The following is a 16,628-nucleotide window of genomic DNA, read 5'->3' on the forward strand; positions in this document are numbered from 1 at the left end:
GAATAGGGCCCGGTCACTTTTGGCTTAAAGGGCCCCCCTCATAATTCAAGAAGGTAGAGAATGCGCGCACATCAGTGGCACAGGTGCTGGACAAAATAGAGTAACTGAAATAAATGATAGAAGTCCGCAACACTGTTAATGCTCCCAGTGATTTATTTACACGACGTTTCGGACCTTCGTCCTTTTTCAAGTGCAACCTTCCCCCCTCATAATTAGCAGCACAGAACTGACTCACCGGTGGGACCTGCACCCTTGTTGTGCTCTATTATGAGGAATGTAAAAAAATAAATAAATTTGGTAACACTTTATTTTAGCGTCACATCTATTAGCACTTATACATACAATATTAATGTGTAAGTAACTTGTAAGGCATGTACTAAGCAACATCAGACAGTTGTTATACATTTATTCGCAAATGTCTTACATTTCTGAAAATAGAGGCCCACGATGATACAGGGCCCACCGGGAAATGCCCACTATGCCAGATGGCCAGTGCAGCCCTGACTCCTCTCACTCCAGGCAGAATAATCCAGTCACGTAACTGGTGAGCTAAGGCAAGCCAACGGAGAAAGAGACACACACAGCAGAGGCAACTGAGTATATATACGCTCTGTATTACTGTGTCTGGAGCGGTGTGTGGTGTGGTGTAGTGTAGTGTGTGTGTGTGTGTGTGTGTGTGTGTGTGTGTGTGTGTGTGTGTGTGTGTGTGTGTGTGTGTGTGTGTGTGTGTGTGTGTGTGTGTGTGTGTGTGTGTGTGAAAGAAAATGAGAATGACAGAAATAGAATGAGAGGAAGACACACGCACGCATTAACGCACGCACGCACTCACGCAAGCACGCACACACACACACACACACACACACACACACACACACACACACACACACACACACACACACACACACACACACACACACACACACACACACACACACACACACACACACAGAAAGGAAGACAGTACTAAGATATGGCCTTTGTGTCATCTCATTGAGTGTGTGCCACACAATTCATTTTGTTCACAGAGGTAATTATACTCTCTGTCGGGTTTCAGCTTCAAGAGGCTTCTAAAGGAATGAGGGCCCTTTATGCATCCCTCTCTACACTTACATCCATACACAGCATATTAATTAGGGATGGCACAAACCGCACCGAAAACCGAAATCGTACAATTCACACACATACCGAACCGAACCGCGCAATCCGTGGCAAACCGCAATTCATGTACTGCCCAAAAAAATCATCCCTTTGTAACTGCAGTTATATAAATATTGATTCCCAGTGCACCATTTATCATGAACTGAAAAAAAGAACCGTAGAGAACCGAAAACCGTGACCTTGACACCGTGACATGAACCGAACCGTGAATTTTGTGAACCGTACCACCCCTAATATTAATGTAGAGCTGGAGATGTGCCCCGTGCAGCCCTGGGAACTTGGCAAAGACAACAGAAACAGGCGCAGGAAGAAGATGTGTGATTTTTTGTCTTCTTACGGCATTTAAAAAAAAAGGATCCTGTGCACCCACCCTCCTAGCGATAAACATCGGATTAAGATGACAAAAAAGGCGTTTCGGGTGGGGGCAGTGGTCAGTCATCACATCTGAATGCAGCAGAGGCTTTTTTGTTATTATTGTTACCTCCGCCATCAGGTTACGTTTTCGGTCGCGTTGGTTTTTCTGTCTGTCTGTCTGTCTGTCTGTTTGTCAGCAGGATAACATAAAAAGTCATGAAACGATTTGGATGCAATTTTGTGGACTTGTTGGAAATGATAAAAGGAACAAGTGATTCAATTTGGATGTTTTTTTTTCAAAGATACTACACCATTGCGGGATAGGAGGAATTTTGACATTCCAGTTTCGAACTCCACAAACACAAAACAGAAAGACTTGAAAAAATATAGGATGTACCGTAAGATAGCTAAATGTCCTATCAAACAGCTTCCTTGGCGGATGTCTGCACTCTCTGAGTGCATTTCTATTTTTTTATAGTTTGGTTCCTTTGGTCCTGACAAAAGGAAGAATGTTTAACATGAATGTTTGGTGATTGAATGTTGAAAAGCATTGTAAGAATGTTTAAGATGAATGTTTGGCGATTGAATGTTGAAAAGCATTGTAAACATCTTTTGCCTACCCTAATCATTAATTCAAGTGCTTAAGCAACTTATGGAGTCCATTGTGTTAAATTATGAATTAAGTTTGCTTTATGGGAATACATTATTCACCAAGGACTCCATTACTTTAATGCACCAGGTACTGTAGGCTACTGTACGTCCACTAGAATAATAAATCACAATAGGAAGTTATAGACAAATGACAGTGGAGTCAGACATCGTGTTTCTCAGCCAGGCACACATTCACTACAGGGATTTTCAAACAATGAACAAGGTTCATAAGGAAATTATTTTTTGACTCTCCCAAAAGTTAAATTAAAATACAACAACAACTAGAAATGCATTCTCACAGAAAATGCTGGAAGCGGGCTTGCCTTTTGGGGCAGAGATGAAAAAAAGTACTATGCTCGCACCTGCTCGTTAAGAATGGAATCTTGAGACTGACAGTTGAAATGGAATCCTTCACTGGCTGCACCTGTTGTGATTGACTGAAAGACAGTTAGTATTGAGCTCTAAACTGGGGAGAAAATGAGAATGAGTTTTTTGTCTTTACAACATCGTTGTAAAAAAACTAAAAGGAGTTGGCACGTGTCCTTTTCACAGATCGGAGTCATGCTTGTGATCTCTCTAACAGTCTTTGAATGAAGTTTATAGGTTAAATTTTTCAGGCACAAATGGACCTCCGTGTGGGACATGCGCTGATCTGTTGAAAAATGCCCTTTTCGAAAGACTGGGATTCTCCATAGAGCCAGGCCTGTTTTTTTTTACAAACCTGCCATTTAAAAAGTATTGGGATTTGGGAGATGAAACTTTGACAATTTGGAGACATCCCATAGAGCTCGCTAACAACGCGTCAACTAAACTTCTAGGTGAAAGTGTTGATGTTTTATGACCGAAAAAGCCTCCTACACTCTAATCTCTAGAGTGGCGGAACCTTGGTTCATGGAGGTTCCACCACTGTTTCCAATGGGGACCCAGGCTTTAACAAAATCGCCAAAAACGGGAAAACGACAAGAGACACGGAGAAGCCTATAACTATACGCGATCTCCAAGCCGAGCCGGTCGTTTTAGTGTTTGAACGGTGTCTCTATCTCGAAAGGCCTAGGAGGAGATCCATTTTCTATTTTTACTGTCCCCCTGCACAAGAACGATAATAACTAGAAATGCATTCTCACAGAAAATGCTGTAAGCGGGCTTGCCTTTTGGGGCAGAGATGAAACAAAGTACTATTGAGAAAACAAAGCTAAAAGAAATCTTGGAAAAACTCCATCCACCCAGTCAGAAGTTATGGGCCAAACAATTCAGCCATCTTGGATTCAGCCATCTTGAAAGTGTTGTAGCTCTGCGTTTTGGGGATATACTAAATGACATACATGGTATTTTAAGTTGGCTAAGGAACACTGCATATGATACAATTTTGAAAATCAACATGGCTTCGAGCGGGATTAGAACTCACAACCTCCATATCTGTAATCCAACCCCTTTGCCATTGATATTAAATGACATACAATACATGATATTGGAAGTTGGCTAAGGAACACTGCATATGATATCATTTTGAAAATCAACATGGCTTCGACTGGGGTTCGAACCTCCAACCCCCATATCCCTAATTCAGCACATTTGCCATTCATACTAAATGACATACATGGCATTTTAAGTTGGCCAAGGAACACTGCATATGATATAATTTTGAAAATCAACATGGCTTTGACTGGGATTCGAACCCCCAACCTCCATATCTGTAATCCAGCACATTTGCCATGCATACTAAATGACATATATGGCATTTTAAGTTGGCCAAGGAACACTGCATATGATATAATTTTGAAAATCAACATGGCTTTGACTGGGTTTCGAACCCCCAACCTCAATATCTGTAATTCAGCACATTTGCCATCCATACTAAATGATATACATGGCATTTTAAGTCGGCCAAGGAACGCTGCATATGATATAATTTAGAAAATCAACATGGCTTCGGGTGGGATTCGAACCCTCAACCTCCATCTCTGAAATGCAGCGGCATGCATTACCACTAAGCCAAGCAGCTAATTGTCATGCATAGTCCAGCAAGACTATATTACATTGCATTGCAGAGCTGAACAATAGACTTCTAGAATGCTTGCTCGCACCTGCTCGTTAAGAATAGAATCTTGAGACAGTGACAGTTGAAATGGAACTCTTCACTGGCTGCACCTGTTGTGATTGACTGAAAGACAGTTAGTATTGAGCTCTAAACTGGGGAGAAAATGAGAATGAGTTTTTTGTCTTTACAACATCGTTGTAAAAAAACTAAAAGGAGTTGGCACGTGTCCTTTTCACAGATCGGAGTCATGCTTGTGATCTCTCTAACAGCCTTTGAATGAAGTTTATAGGTTAAATTTTTCAGGCACAAATGGACCTCCATGTGGGACATGCGCTGATCTCTTGAAAAATGCACTTTTCCAAAGACTGGGATTCTCCATAGAGCCAGATCTGTTTTTTTTACAAACCTGCCATTTAAAAAGTATTGGGAGTTGGGAGATGAAACTTTCACAATTTGGAGACATCCCATAGAGCTCGCTAACAACGCGTCAACTAAACTTCTAGGTGAAAGTGTTGATGTTTTATGACCGAAAAAGCCTCCTACACTCTAATCTTTAGAGTGGCGGAACTTTGGTTCATGGAGGTTCCACCACTGTTTTCAATGGAGACCCAGGCTTTCACAAAATCGCCAAAAACGGGAAAACGACAAGAGACATGGAGAAGCCTATTAGTATACGCGATCTCCAAGCCGAGCCGGTCGTTTTAGTGTTTGAACGGTGTCTCTATCTCGAAAGGCCTAGGAGGAGATCCATTTTCTATTTTTACTGCCCCTGCACAAGACCAAGATATAATAAGAAACAGGACTTAGAGATTACTATAATCGGGCCTTGCTCTGCAAGAGCTCTGCTCTTGCTCCGCAAGCCCGCTTAATAATAATAACAACAAAATACATTAACCTAATACAATTTTAGTTCAACTAGATTACACTGGATTTTGTAGAATTCCACCTTACCTAATTATTTTATGCTATGTTATCTATTTGACATTATTTAGTGAAAAACACTTTGTGGTCATGCATATAATGAAGACAAATGCTATTCATGGATGGTGTTCCACTTGCTACAATTGTTAGAAATTAGGACTAGATTCCGTATAAACCCCTCTTTTTGCCTATGTCTGTCTGTCTGTCTGTCTGTCGGGCTGTCTGTTTCGCTCTCTCTCCCTTCCTGAGGTTATATCAGGTGAGGGGTGTCTGACGTGCCCCCACTCCCCATCTGCAGCAGTGCTGCTTTCCCTAGGCTGCAGTCAGAGACACATGCCGGCACAGGAACATGCTGCTGACACAGTGTGGCCGAGAGAAGAACAGCAACGCACCGCACCGAGCCGATGCAGCACACCAACACACACACTGCAGAATCGCTGTCCTGTCGATACGGCCTGCCAATGAAGCTGAGCTACAAATCACACCTGGGTCTGGGTTTAGGGGGTTGGATTAAGACAATATATACGTACATTACTTAAGACACAATGTTGTAAATTTGCTGTTACCAGAATGACACTGAAGAAGGTGACACTGAAGAAGGCTCTGTGCAGCCGAAACGTCTGTCATGTCAGTCCCTGCAATGCTACAGTATAATAAAAAGAAAACGACAAGAAAAAGAAGAAAAACTGAGTGCGATCCATTTCCTTACTACTGTTACCAGAATGGCAATGACCAAGTCAAAGTGCATTACGAAAGGCCCTGTGTTATGTCATAGTATGGTAGTACTATGGTAGTTATAACTTTTCAATGACTATTACAGCGTGCAATCTGTTTTGAGGCTTCATTCAGACAGGACAGTTTGAACGTGTGACAGGATTGGAAATGGGACAAAGAGATGGGGTAGGATCAGGAAATGACCTCAGGCCAGAATCAAACCCAAGTGAGTAGCGGTGCAGTGCCTTAGCCGTTTGAGCTCCGGCCAAGGTCTGGGTAAGGCCTGTGAACATGTTACTGGTAGCCCATCTGGACAAAGCAGCGTATTTCGACAGAAGACTGACAGAATCAGCCATCTCTCCTCCAGTAGTGTCTCTGTGTCTCCTCATCTTACATTTTCACAGAGTGCTTCACATTCATTTTTTACCCCGTTTGAATCGCAGCCAATACAACAGGCCAAAATTAAACACGATACTGTCATCTACAACAACAGTATCATGTATAATTACAAACGATTGAATCAGCATGCACGCACACACACACACACACACACACACACACACACACACACACACACACACACACACACACACACACACACACACACACACACACACACACACACACCGACACACAGACACACACGCACACACACACAAACATGATCAAGTCGATTCTTTATGTACGTTGTCAGTTGTCCATGCCTGTTAAAGTTTGCTTGATTATCCTGGTCCGTCAATATAACTGGTATCAGTGCCGTCCTTTGGCCTTCTGCCACCGCCATTGGCTTCTCATCAATGATCTGAGGTTTGCCAAAGCAATTAAAGTGTAGGAAGAGAACAGCATCCTGCCCGTCATTGACTCCAAGACTGACCACAGGGAAACTTGTTTACACTCAAGCGGGCGCCATGTTTGGCAATGCCAATCTGAATCTGTGTCATGGCTTGTCAGTGGGATATACTGGTAGCTATACCCTAGTAGCTGTCATTTTCTATGAAGAGCTTAACAGTGTAAAATCACTACCCAGAATATAAGCTAGTCATGCATTATTTTCCGAGCTTACACACCAGTTCTCTTACCCTCCCATGTATGACAGGGTACAAATGTGTTTCACGAGACGGCAGTGCAGCGGCATAATCTATTGACATGTGCTTTGTATAAGAAATTACCCCATCACTCTCTCTGTCTCTGACAAACCGGAGCGCATGCACAAACATCCAGAGTGAGATGGACAGAGTGACAGAGAAGCAGGGAGAGAGAGAGAGAGAGAGAGAGAGAGAGAGAGAGAGAGAGAGAGAGAGAGAGAGAGAGAGAGAGAGAGAGAGAGAGAGAGGACGACAACAGCAATGACACAACTCTTTCCCAAAGTACTTTGTCATTCGAAACCAGGTTGGATCAAATGAGTGGAGAACAGGAGAAGGAGAGAAAGTGACAAAAACCCTGCTCTCTCTCTCTCTCTTTCTCTCTCTCTCTATCGCTCTGTGTTATTCTACACTGAGCCAAACACAACAGCGGTGTACAACATGACACGGATGAATTCATCCTTAAGCCAGATTGACAGGGATTTATAACAAAAGGGGAAAAGAGGTCAGTTATTGTTGTCATTATTATGATTTGTGATAAACAATTAATTCAGATGAATAATAGGCTTTGATATAGGATATGGCATATAATGAGAAATAATTCTTCTGAACTTTGTTCCACTAGTTGTTATCCACAAAAAGGGAAAATTTAGGATACCTGAATGAACATGTTGTAGCAAAATAAGCAAACAAACAAACAAACAAACAAACAAACAAACAAAGAAAAGTATTGTAACTGAATAATGATAACTAAAAAGCGAAGGGACATACACAACCAGCTAAAATTGAACATTTTTGGTGGCAAAGCAGCAGTATTAGTGGTCTGTGCCCTTTAGAAACAATGACAGTGGCAGCTGGGTAGGCCTACTAAGGGACTCTTCCACAGCCGCTGTACCCAGAAATAAGACCAGGCCCCAGGCTTGGCAGGGCACAAGCACCGCCTCAGGGCAGGCCCATGCCAGACGCTGCTGCATTTCCACTAGAGTTTAATTCCCAATTAACATTCCAGCTCCACACCTGAAGTGTGGCATTATGCATCTGGCACAGGTGAATTACAATGACAAAGCTGCGTGCGGATGGGAGTTTGTGGGGCTGTCAGTATGGCTGGCTGTCTTCCGCATACAGCAGGGCATATGTGCCTGTGCAACTGTATGCAAAACGGCTTCATTCTGGACCACGAATAAACCCCAATAGCCCCATTTCCCAAATCAAACACACACGCACGCACATACGCATGCGCATACACACACACACACACACACACACACACACACACACACACACACACACACACACACACACACACACACACACACACACACACACACACAGGACCGCTGACAGCTTTGACAGGGCCCAGGACAAAGTCATCTGAAAGACCCCCCACCCAATGCATACAATGTAATGACAACTCAATTTTGGGGCCCCTCTGTCCCTGGGCCCTTTGTCCCCCTTTGTCAGCTTGCCTGCACACACACACACACACACACACACACACACACACACACACACACACACACACACACACACACACACACACACACACACACACACACACACACACACACACACACACACACACACACAGCGAGTGAGTGAGAGTCAGTAGGCTGACAATGTAAAGGTGGTGCATTTGAGCAATTTCACTCCTAGGAATGCATCAATGCTGAGAAGGGTGTTGGAAAATCATTTGCATGTGAAATGCCCAATCATCAGGGGAAATTAAACTTTCTCCGCCACCTACAGTATTTCTGATGCGCTTTCAACCTGTTTTTTCTTCTTCTTCTGAGTAAAAGTTTGTTCCTCAACACACATGGGCTGCCACAGCTAACATGTTTGACTACTCCAGATTTATGCTCTTGTTTTCAAAGTAATGACCTGAACATTATGTTTATGTTTGTTGTTATATGGGTGCTTTGAGGTTTCAGTTGATACAAAATATTTCCCTGCAACTATTCTGTTTTACATCAGACAACACATCTGATCTGTACAAAGCATGAAAACCAACCTTCTTGGCATGTAAACATGAGCACAAATTTCTATGAATAAATCTTCCCTGGCCTTGTTTTTAAAGAATATATGCCATTTCTTCAACTATTGTAGCCCGAAAACACATAACTCAACTGTGGTTGAGAAAAAAAAGAGGTGTCCGATATTGGCTTTTTTGCCGATATCCGATGTGCCGATATTGTCCAACTCTCAATTTTCGATTCCGATATCGGCCGATACCAATGCCGATATATGTGGTTTATTTTTCCTCATAACAAATTTTAGGTAACATTACATATCTGCTGTTGTGGAACAAAATATGCTTAATTCTATTGTAATGCCCCACTAGATGCATTCTCGAATGCAACAAAGCTTTCCAAATATTAACATTGTCTATGGAAAATAGAAAAATAATTAAGGAGAAAGTGTACAGTAATTCAAGCATTATTATATCGGTTTTGATAGGTCAAAAATCCGATACCGATATTGACTGATATTACATTTTATGCTATTATCGGGCTGATAATATCAGGCCGATATTATCGGACATCTTTGCCAGTGCCGGTTTTAAGCATAGGCCGGCTAGGCGGCCGCCTAGAGCGCAATGTGAAGAAGGAGCGCCGAAATGGCGCTCTCCGATGCGTAATTTTGCGATATGGAGGTTTTTTTTATGAAGTCGCAATCAACAAAGCGTGGCGAAAGCGCTCCTCACGGCAAAACGCCCCTCAGCCAATAGTAATATCGCTTTCAACTGTCTCTGGGAAGTCTGTGAACCAATAAACAGACAGTCCTGAGAAAGGGGGCGGGACGAGTGACAGCAAGCGATATATTTTGAATTTTGAAGACTCACTCGAGAGACAGAGAGGGCAAGCGCCAACAGTGTTGCTCTGCTGGGTGGAGAATTGTTATGTTCTCATTAAACCAGTCATTGCATGATGCAGGAGTTGCAGAGGGTGTTTTGGAACTATGTGATTTAATCAGCAACCGTTTGTGATAATGGAAAGCCTAATAGTTATGAGGCTACTGTTTGGAATTAGAGGGAAAAAGAGCTTTGCTTTTGATCTGAGAAATCGCTAGTTAGCATGCTAACATTAGCCAAGTATGCCAAGCAATGAAATCCAGTAAAGTAGCTGTTAGTAGCCTACTCACTAACACCCACCTGACATCATAATACTTGCTTAGGTTGACAAGCAATGTAAAGTAAGACTGGTGCCATGTTTAAAACAATTTTAGCTGCCATATCTCCTTCCATCCACTTGAATGAATTACCTGCTTGTTGTAATCTTAAAAAAACATTGTTTCCAGACCAGAATGACATAGGCCTTCATTAATCATGTAACAGAACCATGCAAAGCATGTTTTCATGCTGAGTGATGTAGTATTGCAGACAAGTGAGGCTATTTACTATATTTTGTATATTATGAAATTCAAAAGCATGACAGCTCTTCTCCCTTTCTCTCACCCTGTCCCCATGAAATTCAAAAGCATGACAGCTCTTCTCCCTTTCTCTCACCCTGCGCCAGAACTCGAACTCGCCTAGGGCGCCAAATAAGCCAGAACCGGCCCTGATCTTTGCAACAGGTAATATACTCTGTTTCTGTGTGGATGTGGAAGCATTTTAAAATTCATAGTGGCACCAGAGGAAATAGCATTATAAATTCTGTGCCTAGTACACTTGGCTTTCAAAACACTTCATCCATTGTTAAAGCCAGGACTCTTTGCAGAAACTAGTAATTACTCTGACATGGTCTGAGATGACATGGGAAATCAGCTTTAACCTTGACATCACCAGGTACTCATGCAAGTACACGCACACACGCAAACACGCACACACTCACTCACAGACTCACGCACGCACACACGCACGCACGAACGCACGCTGATACACACATAGAGTACTCAGAATTTGGCAGACGAAAGATGCTATCTGACTCCTGAAGCCAGTAGCCCATTATGGTGTTGTGTCAACGCTAAACACAGGACACGCGCCTCATTCAGCACCATCAAAGACAGGTGCTGCAGACACCGACTCCATGAGTTGTTTTGGGGTAAACAAGCCTGATTTTTGGGTGTCAACACAAGACAAATTACTCACGCACCGACCTAATTCAATCCCCTCCACCCACCGCCAATGGTCCGTTGTCTTTCTGTGGCCATACAAAAGGCAGACAAGGTGTGAGGAGACACACCCTGCGGAGGTTTTAGAGGGAGAGCAAGTGAGAGGCGAGCTGCACAGGTGTCTCTGTATGCGACAGTGAATGAGTGACAGGGAGTTCGGTTAGCAGGAGAGAGGGAACGACACTTAGAAGGAAGGAAAGTTAAAGGCAAGAGGAGAAAAGGACCAAGGGGGAGAAGAAGATCGATTGGGAGTTGGCTGGAAACTCAGAGTCAACTGTGCTGGATGTTTTACACGGCTCCACTCTGACAGGTAAGATGTCCCACCTGTTACAGTACAATTAACCTATTGGTTGGAGAGATGTGGGCATTCTTCCACTGGTATAGTACCTAGTGCTTTCAAAAATGGATCTATGCTACTTCAAGGTAAAAAAAAATAATTCATTGCTAATTCAACACTTAGGGAGTCGGTTTAGCATATTTTAGATCGTGTTTGGTGCCAGAGTACTCTTAGAGTGTTGAATGCTGCAGTTTTGTACTGTGATGCATCGCTGCTCTAACATCATCCATTACATTATCCATAACATTATTCAAAAAATGTGGACACATATGACCAAGGTGGCTATGAGTATTACCCGCTTCATTTTCCATACCAAGATTTTTAAAAGATAGATTTACAATTTGTGTCCATCAATATATATACCAATTTGGCAATCTGGTCAGTTTAGTGCTTTTGTTGTCAAACGTTTAAAGCAGTCTAATTCAACGTCAAATGTTTTTTCATTATTAATTTAATACATTTTTAATTAAACTAAAAGCTTTTCAGTTAATAGTTGTTTTCCTTTTTGTCAGCACTAACAATACATATGGGCATTAAAGTCTATTTGCAACTTAATGTTCCTAGTGTCAACAGTTTTGTATTCATCTTCCTTTTACAGTCAGTTGTATGTGAGGGAACGTAGCAGAAAGGTTTCAGGTTTACAAAACATAGCCTTTAAAAAAGACTTAGAGGGACAAGTTCCGTACAAAACACTGTAGCTGAAAGGCACTCGCCTTGAAAAAGTCAAGTCTTTGATGTCTCATAAATAAACTGCTTTGCAAGTGGGCTATGCCCTTGTAATGTTGAAAGCTTGTAAAAGCATGGAGGCTAAAATCAATAAGTTAAACTTTAAACATTAATGAAAGAATTTTCTTCCTGGAGGTGCTGGCTAAAGTATAAATTATTCCCGATGTCAATAAATAGGCCCACCGGTATCTGCCGGTGAGTACGGTACACCTGCTGTTTGTAGTAATCCTGGTACAGAGCAACACAGTAGTTGCAGGGAAATTCGTGGCCTATTTCCTGAATCAAAGACGACAAGAGTATAACATCATCCATGTCTGTGGTTTTATCTTATTTTACGTTATATTAATGTTTTATTGTTTTAAACACAGAGAATACGTGATAACTTCCATTCCACTTTTTTGTCCTATGTTGTAGTGGTATTATTGTGTTTTGTAGGACATCCAACAATCTTGAAGAGAAAGTGAGACATGCTCTGCTCTTGTAACATGATCCAGATTTTACATTGTGCCCAAATTGTAACTCTACACAAAAGCTTTTTTTAAGCGAAGTGCAATGGCATTCTATTCAATTTGCCGCCTTGCTCACAAACTTAGTGTTGGCATGGAAGTGCATTTCTAGAAGAACTACTTAAATACTACAAGAGTAAAACATTACATCAGGTACAGTAGTACTCCTCCAAGACAAAGTCGCAGAATGACAGCTGTTATCAATGTTAACTCTGCATCCATTGGAAGAACCTAACAAAAATATTCCTCATAACATGTATACAAGAAAGAGGTCAAGCAATATGTCAGCAGAAATCCTACACAAGTCTATGGCTGAATCCCATTTCCCCCCTTAGCCCAACGCCTTTCCAGGTCCCCTCGGTTTTGCACATTCATGTGTAGGGGTAGTGGTATCCCAATTCACTTTAAGTCAGATGGGTAAGGGTAAGGGTAAGGGTAAGGGCTTCCTACTCCTTCAAACTGAGATTTTCCAGAGGTAGACTTCAAACGGAGGGATAAGACCAATTTCTCCAAATTCATTGCGAGTGCCTTAAAAAAAAATGTAAAAAGTTCTTGCACTGTACTAAGTTTAACATTATCCCAATGCCTTATGGCAATGTTCACCAAGTTACGCACATGAAAAAAAATGCTATTAACATCAACCTAATGGATGGAAGTCGTGAAGGAATTGCAAGGCTTGTGCAACACCGTTTTTTAAATTGCTGCCTGAGTCATTACAAGCAATATCTTTGGTTTAAACATACAGAGGCTGGCTTTTGAATTCTATCAGTGTCATTCAGTGATTCTTGAAGGGGTGTCTCAATTCGGAGGGGTTGCATTTCAAGCCCTGCCCCTTACTGCTCTGTTTGAAGGGGCAAGGGAAATGCGAAGGGGTAGTAATTAGAAATGGGACTCAGCCTATAACTCTTCCTCTTCCTAAATCCACCTGGCCTGCTTTTCCTAATCAGCTTGGTTGAAGAAATTTGCACAGGTCTGCAGAAGATTTTGTATTTATCACTGCAGTAAGTGAACTTTTTAAATGCTACGAAGCATTTCTGTATTTAGGGCATCACGGCTCATCAAGATGACCACAATGCAAATGACTGCAGCTTATCTCTAAATATTGATATTAGCCATGCATGTGTAGGCTACTGCATGCATGTGTGTGTGTTTGTGTGGTGTGTTTATCTTGGCTTGATTTATCGTCAGCTGTTTTCCACTTACTCCATTGTCTCCATTGTGTCCCCATGCAGGTTATTTGGGAACATGGTGCGCCAATGGTTTAGCGACTACCTGGCAGAGCGCCGGACTCGCCGAACCCGTCTGGTGACGAAGGATGGGCACTGCAACATAGAGTACGGCAACATCAAATACCAGAGCCATTTCGCCTACGTTCTCGATTTCTGGACGACCCTCGTGGAGATCCGATGGCGCTTCATTCTTCTCTTCTTTGTGGCCTCCTTCACGTTGAGCTGGTTTATCTTCGGTCTGATCTGGTACTGGATTGCGAGAGACAATGGAGATCTTACCTGGCAGAGCCCAGAAGATGGTCACACGCCGTGTGTGGACAATGTGTACGGTTTGACCACAGCCTTTCTGTACTCGCTTGAGACCCAGACAACCATAGGTTATGGTGGACGTGCCATCACCCCTCAATGTCCAGGAGCTGTTGCCTTAATCATTATTCAGTCCATCATTGGTGGTCTCATCAACTGCTTCTGGTGTGGAGTGGTTATGACAAAGATCGCTCTGCCCAAGAAGAGGGCCAAAACCATACACTTCACTGAAGCAGCTGTTATTTGCCCCAAAAATGGTACACTTTGCCTTCAAATCCGTGTGGCTAACCTTCGCAAGACCCTCATGATTGGAAGCCAGATCTACGGCAAGTTGCTAAGGACAACCATAACGCCTGAAGGAGAGGCCATCATTTTAGATCAGGTCAACATTGAATTTGTTGTGGATTCGGGAAAAGACAACTTGTTTTTTGTGTGTCCCTTGACTCTTTATCATGTTATTGACAAGTCCAGTCCGTTCTTTGAGATGGCAGTGGACACACTGCACCAACAGGAGTTTGAGCTTGTGGTCTTCCTAGATGGCACAGCTGAGTCCACCAGTTCCGCCTGTCAGGTCCGGACTTCATACATCCCACAAGAGATCATGTGGGGCTACAAGTTCCAGTCCATCATCTCACGGAGCAAAGAAGGAAAGTACCGTGTGGACTTCTCCAATTTTTCTAAAGTGGTGCCAGTACCCACTGCACACTGTGCCTACTGCTTTCACAATGAGAAGGGCCATCATCACCACGACGTAAATGGACATGATAACCAAGGATTTGAGGTTATAGACATTAATGAATCTGCTAGTGCAACCAAATTTTAAGGCTTCAGCAGCTTATCAATCATGTCACTTGCTATGAGCTAATGGATTGGTTAAAGCCTTCCCCAATGACTAACCACACAAAATAAACTGTTCTCATTCCAGAACAACAAAAGCACAACAAATACCAAGGTGCCCAAAGCAGAGACTTAATGAATGATTTTGTGCTGTCTCATCTGTGCTCCTGGTAATAGAACCTATACTATATCCGCAAAGCCATAATTTTCTCTTCTAATACTGGTTTTACAGTGTTCTCCTGAAATCAATCATCAACCATCAACCAATCAATCATGCCCTTCACAGTCAATCAATATTGTATATATTTTCCATGAAAACAATGATTTTCAAATGTATTTAATGTATTTTTAATTCTTTGTAAAAAAATATTTGTACTCAATAAATGTAAATACTGCATATTATATTCTGCTATTCAGCGTTAAGTGGCTTATTGACAGAGGTGCATCACAGATAAAATGACCTTGATTTAGATTCTGTTCACCCACTCAATACAATTTATGCATATGCATAATATTAAGCAAACCTTTTACACTCGCACAGTGCAAGTGAGACATATTTCTTCCCCTTCAGATTTATTTGAAAATAGCATCTCATGCATGCTTAATAGCCAATGACAGGGTACATAGCCATAATGGTGTATAACACCGGTGTCAATGACAACATCAGATGACCACGGCACCGGTCCAAACCTCTTTATCCTTGCTCTGCACTCTGTCCAAGAACTATTTTCACTGTGCAAGACAAACAGGGCCATTATTCATTCACGGTCTCTCGAAGTGCATGGTGGTGCGTTCAGTGCAACGCTGTGCAGTGCAGTGCAGCGCGACCGCTCACGGCAGCATTTATAAAACCATTTCCTCAAGTGGACACGCGGCGTTGCGTTCCGCCTCAGTAATTTGACCTGACAAGTCACATTTCATGTGAACTCATGTGAGGTGGCATTACAACGCTGAAACATTGGATTAATAAGTGAATTAAACAAACACTATACACAGGTGAAATATTGTGCTAATAAATATGCAGACTTGTTATTTATTATTTTTTTCTCCCCTGACACTGCGTATGCAAATTCTAATTTGCTCACATAAAGTAGCACCTTAAATTAGGCCTATATTACTTCGGTTCCTGCTCTTTATCCAAGCCAATGCACCAGAAGGGAGCAACAGTCACGTCATGTAGAAATGTACTCAAGCAGAAGTGACAGTGGAGGAGGATGGGGAAGATAGGAGAAATATAGATTAAATAAAAAATGTCCTCATCAAAGACTGGAGGAGCAAAGGCAAATGTCAAGTCTTAGCACGCACACCCACATACATACGCACACCCACAGCCAAATCAAACACACGTGTGTGCGCGCACACACACACACACACACACACACACGTAATCTCACGTGTGCGCACACAAACACACACACACACACACACACACACACACACACACACACACACACACACACACACACACACACACACACACACACACACATACACACGCACACACACACACACACACACCAGACCTGCCTATGCCGTTAACATTTAAATACAAGGGTAAGAACTAAATATCCCAACACCAGGGCAAGAAACTGCGTGCATACAATTCAACCAGCTTCTCAGACACCAGTGACTTGCTGGCCTTTTATCGCATAGGCTGACAAC

At 42.4% G+C, this 16,628-nt stretch overlaps 1 protein-coding gene across 1 annotated transcript in view; it reads left to right on the forward strand.

Moving 5' to 3' along the window:
* LOC134453839 (ATP-sensitive inward rectifier potassium channel 1-like) overlaps positions 1 to 14,952 on the forward strand; it is a 38,232-nt gene extending 23,280 nt beyond the window's left edge. Inside the window, exons 2-3 of the mRNA XM_063204588.1 lie at positions 11,263 to 11,335; positions 13,827 to 14,952. Coding sequence (XP_063060658.1) covers positions 11,263 to 11,335; positions 13,827 to 14,952 — 1,199 coding nt within the window. The remainder of the gene's footprint in view (positions 1 to 11,262; positions 11,336 to 13,826) is intronic.
* The last annotated feature ends 1,676 nt before the right edge of the window (positions 14,953 to 16,628 follow it).

Source organism: Engraulis encrasicolus, chromosome 8 (assembly GCF_034702125.1).
Source record: "Engraulis encrasicolus isolate BLACKSEA-1 chromosome 8, IST_EnEncr_1.0, whole genome shotgun sequence".
Taxonomy (NCBI): Eukaryota; Metazoa; Chordata; class Actinopteri; order Clupeiformes; family Engraulidae; genus Engraulis; species Engraulis encrasicolus.